Below are 12,320 nucleotides of genomic sequence, written 5' to 3'. Positions count from 1 at the left end.
GTATAAACTATTCACATGTAAAAATAAGGATTTTTTAGCCTGGAAAGTGATAATTGTGATAAAAACCTATTCACTGTTGGTTGTGTTGGTTATATATTGGTAAGTCTCTTGCCAGTATGTACTTGATCAAAGATCTCTACGCTTCAGAACAAAAAGGTTCCTATTGCTCCTCTAGTCACCTTCTAACTTCTTTGTAGACTTGTAAGGAAGCTAAGTAAATACACAATTAAATTGAAAATAATGAAATTTATTTATTTTGTACTTAATCATCGATACAGCCTCCACATATACCATCTACCCCGTTCCTCTCACATGATGAAACTACTCTTTGCGTTCCTTACTATTAGTCTCTGAGGAGTTGAACGTGCCTCACAACCCAGCCTGGACCAAGAGGGTTTCCAGATGAGGCCATTCCTGCTGTACACCATCACAATGATTCACAGTTGAGGAACTGTAAGGAAGAAGAGAGGGATCAAAAGACTGTAAAGTCAGAACAAGACAATTTTCAGCAAGGGAAGGAAAATATAGTCTGCATACTGTATTCTGGCAAACTTAATATTAGTACCAGGAAAAAGTCTAGAATGTATTTTCATAGGTGATTTGAGAGCACTTAAGGAGATGTTGATCACTGGCAGCCAGTCTGAGTTTACCAAAAATAACTTAAGCTACACTAACTTTATTTCTTTTTCAGATAATATTGGTATATTGGTAGATTGCTATATGAAGAGCATAAAACATTGAACTCCTTGTGGACAAGATGAAAAACTGTGGCTCAGATTATAATGTAGTTAGATCTTGTTTGAAGGACTTAGGCCCAAGAAAGCAGATAAATGTTCTCTTGGACGAGTCCTTCAGTTATGCTGCAAGGCTCTGTTACGGGCTCCATCACACTTAACTTTTTTAGTAATGATTTGGATAGGAACTCACATGTAATTAAGTGCGTAGATCACATGTAGTTAAGGATTATTAATTTGTTCATTGACATTAAAGAGTTATTTGATAAACCTAATTGTAAAAGCCAGTATTTTAGTTAAAAATCAACTTTACAGTTATAGCTCAGGTAAACATGTCCTTCAGTAGTATTTGGAAAGACAGCAATTTAATAGACTACAATCATGGGCTTCGTTAATTAAAATTCAGTGCTTAGAACCAGAGGAATATTGGCCCTACCTATTCTTGCTTGATCAGGCCACACCACATTTTCAAATAAACATTGATAAAACAAAGTTTTCCACAGGAGTCCAACCAAGATAATAGAATTTGGAACTATATCCTATTAAGCTGCTGAAGAAATGGTTTTGTTTGGGGGAGAGGGGGTCAATATACCTTCAAGTATCTGAAGGAGAGTTATGTGGCAGATATTAAACTTAATATTTGTGACTTCAGAAGACAAAGCCTGGGTCAATGCACAAAACGTAGGCAAAGTTTAGCTCAATATAAGAACTTTCTAGCCATTAGGATGTGGGCTACTTTGGGGGGGTGTGGTAGACTAATGGCCCTCAAAGATGTCCATATGTTAATCCCTGGAACCCCTGCATATGTTGCCATACATGGCAGAAGAGACTTTGCAGATATGATTAATTTAAGCAGATTATTCTGGATTTTCCAGATAAGCCTGGTGTAATCACAATGGTCCTTAAAGGATGAAAGAGGGAGGCAGAAAAATCAAAGAAGATGTGATGATGGAAGCAGAGGGCCAGAGACAAAGGAAGATGTGAAGATGCTATGTTTCTGGCTTTGAAGATGGAGGAAGGGGCCATGAGCCAAAGAATGCAGGCAGCCTCCAGACACGGGAGAAGGCAAGGAAGCAGGTTCTACCCTAGAGCCTCTGGAGGGAACTCAGCCCTGCCAACACTTTGATTTTGGCCCAGTGAAACTCATTTTGGACTTCTGACCTCCAGAACCGTAGGACTGTATTTCTGTGTTGTTTAAACCACTAAATCCATGGTAATTTGTTACAGTGACAAGAGGAGACTAATGCAGGGGGTAATGAGTTTCCATCATCACAGGTACAGCAGTAGAGCTGGATTTTTTTTTGTTCTGGGGAGTTGAGATTTGTGAAAAGGACTGAACTAGAATGATCCATAAAGTCTTTTCCATCTGGATTGAGCTCTCTTTTTTCATTTTTTGAATATTTTCCCACGACTTAAACTATAACCTCTCCATGAGTAACACCCACATTCATAGCTCTAGTCCTAATTTCTCTTGATTTCTAACCCCACATATCTCATTTGCTGACATTTTCATTTGGATATCCTGAAATCCCTTTAAATCCAATATGCCTCCAGAAAGAAAAGATGCAGGGATTGAGAGTTAGAATGCAGAGAGGTAAATGTGGTCTTCCCTTGAAGGAGGAACAATAAAGCTAACTTGTCTTCCATAAATGAAAAAAATTGAGCAGAATCCACGATGAAGAATTCTGATGGCAGAATTTCAAGTGCTTTTATGCAGCAAACTATATAGAGGCTTTTTAACCTCAAAGGGAATTAAGTTAAAGATTTTTTCCCCTTAAGTTATACTTCTTTAAAAATTATTAAAATAGTATGTCCTTAACAGAAACAATAGACTAAATAATATCTGGACCTGATATGCATGCCTCTAGCCATCTCTCTCAAGGCTGAGCCTGGTGAAATGGTGATAGTTGATAAGCATGAGTTAAAACTGCAGCGAGCCATGTACTATAGTGGCTTAGAGCATAGGCTCTGAGGTCTGCCTGAAATAGAGTCACAGCTCTAATATTTATTGGGTGAGTAACCTTGGACAAGCTGATTAACCTCCTTTGCCTCAGTTTCGTCTATAAAATGCAGATAAATAGATTACTTCATAGGATTGTTATAAAAATTACAAGAGATAATACAAATAAAGTGCTCAGAACACTGATGGCACATACCAAGTGCCCAATAAACATCAGATTTTTTAAAAAGGAAGACAACTGTGGAAAGCTGTTGACATCAACCCAAAGGGAGATTCTAGTTTCCAGGTGGCATTCGTTTGCATACAAGATTTAATACAAGGATACATTGGCTTTTTCCCATGGCAGCCTGACTCATCTTGGTCCCTAATTGCTGCCCTGGTAAGGCATCATTTTTGGTGTCCTAATTTCCTGGCTCATTTTGGTACTGACTTGATGTCAACATTCTCCCTGACATCCCAGTGACTAATGCTGAGCATACCACAACTCCTTTCTGGTTCCTACCCTACCTGCTCTACTTTGGTAACTTGACCCACCTGTTCTTCAGGGCTTTCAGGAATGCACCACTCCAGTAGCTCTCTACTGCCTTCACCTTTCATCCATTCTAATAGCTGCAACATTCCAGCTCTGGCTTCAACTCCAAAAGAACCTTTGATGGTTTTGGCAAGTTGTTATTAAAAAGAGTTGAGGACTTCCCTGGTGGTGCAGTGGTTAAGAATCCACCTGCCAATGCAGGGTACAGGGGTTCAATCCCTGGTCTGGGAAGATCCCACATGCCACGGAGCAACTAAGCCCATGCGCCACAACTACTGAGCCTGCGCTCTAGAGCCCATGAGCCACAAATACTGAGCCTGCATGCCACAGCTACTGAAGCCCGTGCGCCTAGAGCCCATGCTCCGCAAAGAGAGAAGCCACCGCAATGAGAAGCCTGTGCACCGCAACGAACAAAGAGTAGCTCCCGCTCGTTGCAACTAGAGAAAGCCCATGCGCAGCAACAAAGACCCAATGCAGCCAAAAATAAATAAATAAATAAATTTATTTTTTAAAAAAGAATCCCTTTATTAAAAAAAAAAAAAAGTTGAAATTGAGTAAGGAAAGGGCTTTGAATATGTGTTTGTGTGTCTCTATGTCTTATTGAATAAGATCCAACATATGTCATTAGTAATTAAGTAGGTCATACTTTAGGACTATTATTTTTTTAAATAGATATGATAGAAAAAATTGGCTAGGTTATAGACTAATCTATATTCTCTTATCCAAATCAGAGACTATGCTAGCCAGTAAGCCCACACAACCATAAAACAGGCACCACCATCCACTTGGTGGCACCTGAATTGTAAATGTCATGGCTCACAGAAAATAATAAATTTTCATAAGGTTGGCCTTACCAAAATTAAAGTTATAGAACATGATGACAAAAAACCATTTTAAAGTGGTGTGCAGTGACCAATACAATGATGTAGAGAAAAGGAAAAGTGTCAATGTTGATTATAAAGATAAAAAATAGAAATAAGTGGTTCTGGGAATAAATGGCTACAGTGTAAGTTTCAACACAAATTTGTTGAAAATTTAATATTTATATAGCACTTTACAATATACTTTTTATATACTCTACCTCATTTATTTCTTGTAACAGTATGATGACGTTGATGCTATTCTTATTCTTATTTTAAAGATGACGAAATTAAGGCGGGGAGAGGTTAGGTGATTTGCCCAAGTCCGCAATTTAAAAAGAGGCAGAACCGGGACTCAATTACATTTGCCCTGATTCCAAGTTCTTGACTTTTCCCGTTATTATCACGCTGCCTTACTCGTACATGAACTACATTTACATGTGTTGAAGAACTTAACTATCTAAATAATCTTTTTAAATCTCCATACTTAGGAATCTTCAAGAAGAGAATACGTTTTCTATGATTTTGTCTGTAAGCAGACTTTTTAGGCATAATCATCTTGAGGTTCTTTTCTGCTTTTTAATTTTTGATATCAGCCTACTTCTCACTAAAGTTTATGACTTATGATATCCACCCCACATGTACATATTAACGGAGGTAGCCCGAGCATCTGCTCTGAAAAGGTATCGTTCAATCAAAGGCAGTGCTGTGTAGGTGACCAGGGGTAGGTAATTGTCTCACTAGGTCATAACCGTCGGACCAGGCCGCGATTCATAACCTCACAAGAGGCTGGATTTGTAAACGTGTTCAGGTCCGTTCTGCTTGCCGCCACCCGTATCCCCATCCCCGTAGCGACCCAACGACCCAGCCTCCCTTGCTCAACCGCGACCTGCCCCACCTTCTGAAGCTCTGCTGGGGGTAAGAGCAGAGTTAAGCTTCTGTCGTCCCGAGTGTTTTGCTTTTGGCGGGAGACACTCCAAATGCTGTCCGCAGAAATCCTGTCCTGAAAGATACACGGTGGTCTGAAGAGGTCTGCAGGTCTCTTGGGGCTCACAGCCACACTCCAGGGCCGGGCCCCACGCCGGAGGGCTCGCCCTGCGGGAGCTGGAACAGCACAGCCCCGCAAACCGCCACGGGATCATTCGGGGTGGAGCGCTGGCCTCTGCAGCCGAGCGGCGGCTGCGGAGGAGCCGCGAGATGCGCGAGTGCCGCGGCTCAAGAGGAGCGGCCGGCTCCAAGGAGGGGAGGCAGGATGGGAAGGCCCGCGGAGGGGCGGCGGACCCCGGGGAGGATGCGAGGACCGCGACCAGGGCGACCCGGACGCGAGGGGTGAGCGCGGGCCCGGCGGAAGGGCGGCCGCGCAGCCCAGCCGGGGTGAGTGGTAAAATTCCTGGGTTAACGCTGGGCAGAAAACAAAACTGGTCTGCTGCAAACTACCAAGAAATGCCTTTATTACACAAGAGCATCAGAGGACTCTTCTAGACTCTAATTATAAAAGTCCTTAATGGTAGCTGGGGTCTTAACACTACGTGTCTCCAAACCTATTGGTGAAGACAGCGCTCATCCCTAGAGTTGACTCCTCTTCCTAACAACCCCTGGCGGTATTTTTGTTTGTTTGTTTGTTTAAATTCAGCTCCTGGTCCACTTCTTTTTTCCACACACCTGATGTCTTTCTTTATAGGCCGCTAAGACGCTGTGGTGTAGAGTGTAGTCAACCTACGAAATACAATCAACAAAAAATGTCTTATGGAATTAAAATCTACTTCTTAAATTGCCCACAGTGTAGTCATCTTATTAACAATATGATGTTATATATAATAGGTTTAAAAGAGAATGTAGGATGTAGCTATTACAATCCTGTTTATAAATGAGAAAAATAAATATTACTAAAAGGCCTGGTGATATCCAGATGCAAAAGAATAAAGTTGGGCTTTTAACTTACACCGTATACAAAAATTAATTCAAAATGGATCAAAGCCCTAAATGTAAGAGCTAAAACTATAAAACTCTAAGAAGAAAATATAGGGGGAAATCTTTACGACATTGGATTTGGCAGGGTTGTCTTGGATGTGACAACAAGAGCAGAAGCAGCAGAAGGAAAAAAAATAGATAAATTGGACTTTATCAAAATTAAAACCTCTTGCACAGCAAAGGACACTATCAAGAGAGTGAAAAGACAACCCACAGAATTAAAGCAAACATTTGCAAATCATATATCTGATAAGGAATTAATATCCCAAATATGTAAGAGCTCAATAACAACAACAAAAAACACAACCCAATTTAAAAATGGGCAAAGGACTTGTGTCGACATTTCTTTAAAGAAGATATATAACGGCCAATAATCACATGAAAGATGTTAGTCATTAGGGAAACACGAACCACGATTTCAATAAGATACTACTTATACTACTTCACACCCATTGGGATGTCTATTATTATTATTATTATTATTATTTAAGAGATTCATTCTTTTTTTTTTTTTTAATTATTATTTATTTATTTATTTATGGCTGTGTTGGGTCTTCGTTTCTGTGCCAGGGCTTTCTCCAGTTGCGGCAAGCGGGGGCCACTCTTCATAGCGGTGCGCGGACCTCTCACTATCGCGGCCTCTCTTGTTGCGGAGCACAGGCTCCAGACGCGCAGGCTCAGTAGTTGTGGCTCACGGGCCTAGTTGCTCCGCGGCATGTGGGATCTTCCCAGACCAGGGCTCGAACCCGTGTCCCCTGCATTGGCAGGCAGATTCTCAACCACTGCGCCACCAGGGAAGCCCTCGGATGTCTATTATTTTTAAAAGAAGGAAATAGATGTTGGTGAGGATGTGGAGAAATTGGAACTCTCATGCATTGCTGGTGGGAATGTAAAATGGTGCATACTGGAAAACAATATGGCAGTTCCTCAAAAAATTAAACAGAATTATCATAAGATCCAGCAATCCCAATTCTGGGTATATACCTAAAAGAATTGAAAACAGGAACTGAGATACTTGTACATCAATTTTCATAGCACTATTATTCACAATAGCCAAAAGGTAGAAACCATCCAAATGCCCATCAACAGATGAATAAACAAATGTCATATATACATACAATGGAATATTATTCAGCCTTAAAAAGGAATGAAATTCTGATACATGGTACAACATGGATGAACCTTGAAAACATCATGCTAAGTGAAATAAGCCAGACATTTTTTCTTTTGTTTCAATTCGATTAACTGAACAATCCTCCCCATATTAAATAGCCACTTTTATCATATTCCAAATTCTTTTGTTTTAAAATGTATTTCTCTAATTACTATTCAATTTAATTAATCTGTCTATTCATAAGCCATTGCCACAATGTGAAATTATTATTGCTTTATAATATATTTTAATATCTTTTTTTTTTTTCAGAATTGTCTTAGCTTATAAGATAGATTTGAGATGGTCCCTGTTAAGGAATAAATTTCATCTTGTTTATTTCAGCTTGTGAAAATATTTTTGAATCTTAATTCTGAGATACTGTTTTGCTATCTCTCTCTTTGTATGATCATAATATTTGATAACCATGCCTATAGATCTTAATCCAATATAAAATTTTCAATAGAAAAGGGCTAGAACTAGAGGCCTATAGCATTGTCCTAGGCCTTATTACTCTAAGTATGGCCTCTGGACCAACCCCACTAACATTGTTTGGGAACTTGTTATAAATTCTGAATCTCAGGCCCTAACCCAGACTTACTAATTCAAAATCTACATTTTAACAAGATTCCCCAAGTGATTTGTACACACGTTAAAGTTTGAGAGCAGTGTACAATAGAGATTTCCCTGTAGGATAGTAATTCACAACCTTCACTGCACATTAAATTCACCTGGGGGAGCTTTTAAAAAATACTGAAGGTTGGACTGTACCCCTAGAGATTGATTTAATTGGTCTAGGGTTGGGACCCTTGGCACTGGTATTTTTAAAAACCCCTAATTGCAGCCAGAGATGAGAAACAGTGCTCTAGAATTACAGCTTGCCATTGTTAGGGTCCTGGTTACTTAAAAACCAGGAAGGATGCCTTTATCATCTGATGTGGTGTCATTAGGAAAAAAAACCGTGATCCAAAAGCATTATCCATGTAACTTGTATCCCCAGAACTTAGTTGTCATGCCTACCTGGCTTGGCTTTTCCCCTCACCATTTCTTTGGTTTCCTTGATAAATGACTCTTGCTTCCGGATAACCACCTCTTCATCTTTCTGTTCTGACACCCAGTAAAGGTTTCTGACTTGTCTGCCATTTCTAATAAGCAGCCATAGATTGATTCCTGCCTGTGTTTCTGTACTACTGCCTTAACTATTCCTGTTCATGAACCTGATATAATTTGATCCCTGCCTACTAGTTCCAGGTTTGATTTGAGAGATTTTATTTCCTTGTACAGTTAAAATTCCATACTCATGAATGGCTCTCATAGTGGTCAGCTCCTCTTACTGTCCACCCATGGTGATTAGCGAAGGCAGGCTATGGAATTCCCCTGATATACCAACCCAGTAACTTTAGCAAAAGAGGAAAGGGGATTCATTTTGAATTACATTCTGAGAGAATACATTTTAGCTTCTAATAATCACTATGTACTTCCATGTTGCAGGCTATCAGAATCAAGCTTTACGTTGTGTAATTATTGAAATACATACTATTGAAAATTTGAAAAGTGACCAGTCTACAGTTTTCCAGAAACCTGCTCACCCCTATCCCCTATTAATACACTATTTCTCAGAGATTACTAACACTGACACTGAAATCAACGGCCAAATTTTTCCAGCATCTAAATGTGTAATTCTCAGGACTCCTGGAGTCTTGAACTCTGTTGGAATGGCTAATTCTTATTATTTCTTCACATATTGTGAACTTCTAGTCTGCCTTTAGGTTTGTTCACTTAACATACATGAATGAAGCACCAGTGTGCTGAACTTGGACAAACTTGAATAATCAAGGAGTTTACTCTCCATCTGGAGGTGGCAATATGTATGTCCCCCACCAATACACACTCTTGTGTGAATGCAGTAGATTGGATGGGGTAGATGAAATTCTGTGTGTAGCTGGCCTTAAAGTTCTGAATTTCTGATACTGATATTATGGATTTGCAGATTTTTAAAGCTTGTCCTAGGGGTGTGGATAATGCTCCGAGTTTTATCTTGAAGGGGCTGGAAACCCGTTTCCAAGTAGTATTTTGATTTTTTTCCAGCTTGAAAATATTTCTTTTTGCTTAGAAGATGGAAGCAATATAGTAATCAAGTAGCTCAACTCTCTTTTTTTCAGCTACTAAAATCATATCATTTCCCTCAAGCAGTAGGCCTATTTCTTCTTTGAAGTGTTTCTTCCCACAAGCTCCTGAAGAGAATCTGCAGGTGAAAGATAAAGAAAGAATATTTATTATCAAGACAGAAATTTAACATCTTCAGTATCTTGGGCATACAGCTAGAATGCTAAAGGCAGACTTGGCTCAACAAATATTTATCAACAAGTCAGTCGTAACATATTTTATGATCTGCCTCAAAATCTGCCTTTTCCAACTTCAGAATAGTGGTAGGGGAGAGAGTTAATGATGATGCCTGAATAGCTAATATTTACTCCATGTCAGGTGCCTATTTTATTTGATCCTCAGAACAACCCTCTGAGGAAGGCACTAACTTCCATTATTGATCAGGAAATAGGCACAGGATCAGGAAGTAAACACTGACACACATTGTTTAGTCACAGCTATTAAAGTGCCAGAGTTAGAATTCAAACCCCAGCCTGCCAGACTTCAGGGCATAATTGAGGAACCACCATACAAACTGCTCTCTTATATGCTGTTGTTCTTTGCTACACTAGTGGGTAAAGCCTACCTTCCTGCCTGCCTTCAAGTTGTCAGGGGGATATCGAAGACTCAGATTTGAAATGATGCTTGGAAGCTGCTGACTAAGCAATTTCATCTCTTGTTAATTCCATCCTTATTGTGTGTCTGTGGTGGTGGTTTTTGGTTTTTTGTTTTGCTTTGTTTTAATAAAACACTTTGATTTCCTTCAGGGAAATATGAAAAAAAGAAGGGTGGGGGGATGGTCCTTTTCTAGGTCCTCTGCTCTATTCTTTGAGGAGAGCTTCATGGGCTCAATAGTGCCCAGAGGGCCTATTGAATATAGGCTTTCTCTTCTGTCTTTGACATCCCTGCACATGTCTGAAACAGACAAAAATATGGACATATACCCTCCCCCAAATACTTTATCTATATTATGTTTTCAGATTTTGAACTCAACACCTGATTATAGCCCATATATCAGAATTGTGTACAAAGAATAACTGAGAAACAGTAAGAATATGTTTTTCTGCAATAACTTAAAGGTTGAGTAATCTCATCTTTTCTAATAAAAGAGATTAAAAACACATGTATATCTTTACTTCACTGTAACTGACAGTAAATCACCTTACCACTTCAGTATTGGCTCAGCTACTGATTATGGGCAACTTTAATAGAATGTTGAGATTATACTACTGTTTTCCTGTAAGTTACTGGTTTTTAACTGCCAGAAGGAAAAAAACAGCAGAATAAATATAATACATTCACAGCAATATGAAATTCAGCCTATAACTTTCCAACACCAAAAAAAGGTAATTATTTAAGTATTTCTTAGCTGTTTAGAACTTTTGTTATCTGTAACTGCATTTAGTATTTACAGTTTGACTATTTTGAATACTGCTTGGAATCAACTGTCTAAATACTCCAGCTTATTTGAAAAATTGTGAACTAGGTGAAGTTTTTCTCCATGAATCCTTTATCTATCTCCTTTTCTGTGGCATCTTTCTGCATTCTCCATTCTTCCAGGGACTGCTCCCCAAACTGCCTACTGTCTCCACTGCAGATTCACTAGCCTGGCAGCTGTCCCTTTCTTTCTCTTTCCGCACTGAGCTCCTGTTTCCTGCAAGTCTTACTCGGGTTGGTAACGGATAAACTGATTCAAACTAACACGTCAGTGGCTGACAGCTGCCTTGGGAATCTAGGGAAGAGGTTTGAGAAAGGCCTCCCTCTATGGCTTTCAAATCCCACCTGGGAAACAGATTAAATAGCTTATCTCCAAGAGTGGTCTTGTTCCTAACCAAATTAATTGACAAGTACTTACATTTGGAAAGGATGTATTGTTTAAATAGAAAATAGTTCTTTATCATGGGGCTATTGCTTAGCTTTTCGTTGTGTCTTCCGTGTGGGAATTTTTTTTTTTTAACATGCCAGATTTGAAGTAAGAATTAGGAACTATGCCAAAATCACATAGCAGAAACTCATCTTTTTCCTGGCCTTGTTACTATTAGATATCCTATATGCATTCTATATAATCTTTTATAAAATAGGAATAAAATGTGGTCATATTCATAGGAATGTAATGGCAATTATGATTTATTCATTACATTATAAATACAAAAGAAATAATAATTATGAGAATTAAATCATAATCTTGTGGTTTTCTACAATACTACCATTATAAAAGTATACAGATTTAAATATAGCATTATACATTTCTAAGTTAAAACAGGATAATATGTTAATTCATATCAATATTAAATCAGGGTGGATAAAACTTTGGAAGTGTTAGACACTCAAAATGAATTTGCTAATAGATTAACTTTTGTTGTGGTGAAATTTTTTCCTTACTCAGCAAGTCAATAAAATAAGAAAGCAATTGGCACTTTACATTAGCGCTAATTATAGGTTTTAAATCAATACTGCTGATTGATATAAACTGAGTTATAATTTTAAATTTCATACACAGTATATATATCAGTTGTAGACCTCATGAATCTGGTTTTAAACTATAGTACCTAATTTGGGTTTCTCCCTGAGGGAGAAATTGGGGAAAAAATTGACATAGCTTTGAAAGCAGAGTTGTTTTCAGTAATTACGTTGGAGGGTTCTTGTATATGTTTACCATCATCCAGATAGTTCAATTAACTTTCAGTACTTTTGCAGACAATTTGAATCATACGCATTTCTTTCAGTTAAATAAAATTTTTTTTGTATTTTCCCATGAGCATGATTAAATATTGTGCATCATTTTAACATTATATTTGCTCATTTATTTTGCTCGTATGAATGCTGAATCATAACTTTATGACTAATCAGTAATATAGACTTAAATGTGAAGACAGTGATGTTGCTTTTTCATTATTGCATCAAATTGTAAAAATTAAAGTGGATCTATATTTCAGAACTGAATAAATCAGAGATAAAACTCAGAGGT

The 12,320-nt window shown here is 38.4% G+C and overlaps 1 protein-coding gene across 1 annotated transcript; it reads right to left on the bottom strand.

Annotated features, from left to right (window-relative positions):
• Positions 1 to 308: 308 nt before the first annotated feature.
• Positions 309 to 10,025, bottom strand: LOC118889896. Its single transcript, XM_036842041.1, has 4 exons — positions 9,939 to 10,025; positions 5,749 to 5,802; positions 4,985 to 5,519; positions 309 to 451 (listed from the first exon to the last, which is right to left on the bottom strand). The coding sequence occupies exons 1-4, from the start codon at positions 10,023 to 10,025 to the stop codon at positions 438 to 440; spliced, it is 690 nt and encodes a 229-aa protein (XP_036697936.1). The 3' UTR covers positions 309 to 437.
• Between the last annotated feature and the right edge of the window lie 2,295 nt (positions 10,026 to 12,320).

This window comes from Balaenoptera musculus, chromosome 2 (assembly GCF_009873245.2).
Source record: "Balaenoptera musculus isolate JJ_BM4_2016_0621 chromosome 2, mBalMus1.pri.v3, whole genome shotgun sequence".
Classification (NCBI taxonomy): Eukaryota; Metazoa; Chordata; class Mammalia; order Artiodactyla; family Balaenopteridae; genus Balaenoptera; species Balaenoptera musculus.
This window is presented reverse-complemented; position numbering and strand designations above follow the sequence as displayed.

Coding starts and splice junctions, on each gene's coding strand:
- LOC118889896 (XM_036842041.1), bottom strand. CDS start 10,025: ATGAAATTGCTTAGTCAGCAGCTTCCAAGCATCATTTCAAATCTGAGT. Junction 5,803..9,938: donor ACTTGAAGGCAGGCAGGAAG/GTAGGCTTTACC, acceptor TGTATTTCGTAG/GTTGACTACACTCTACACCA. Junction 5,520..5,748: donor CCTATAAAGAAAGACATCAG/GTGTGTGGAAAA, acceptor ATTTCTTGGTAG/TTTGCAGCAGACCAGTTTTG.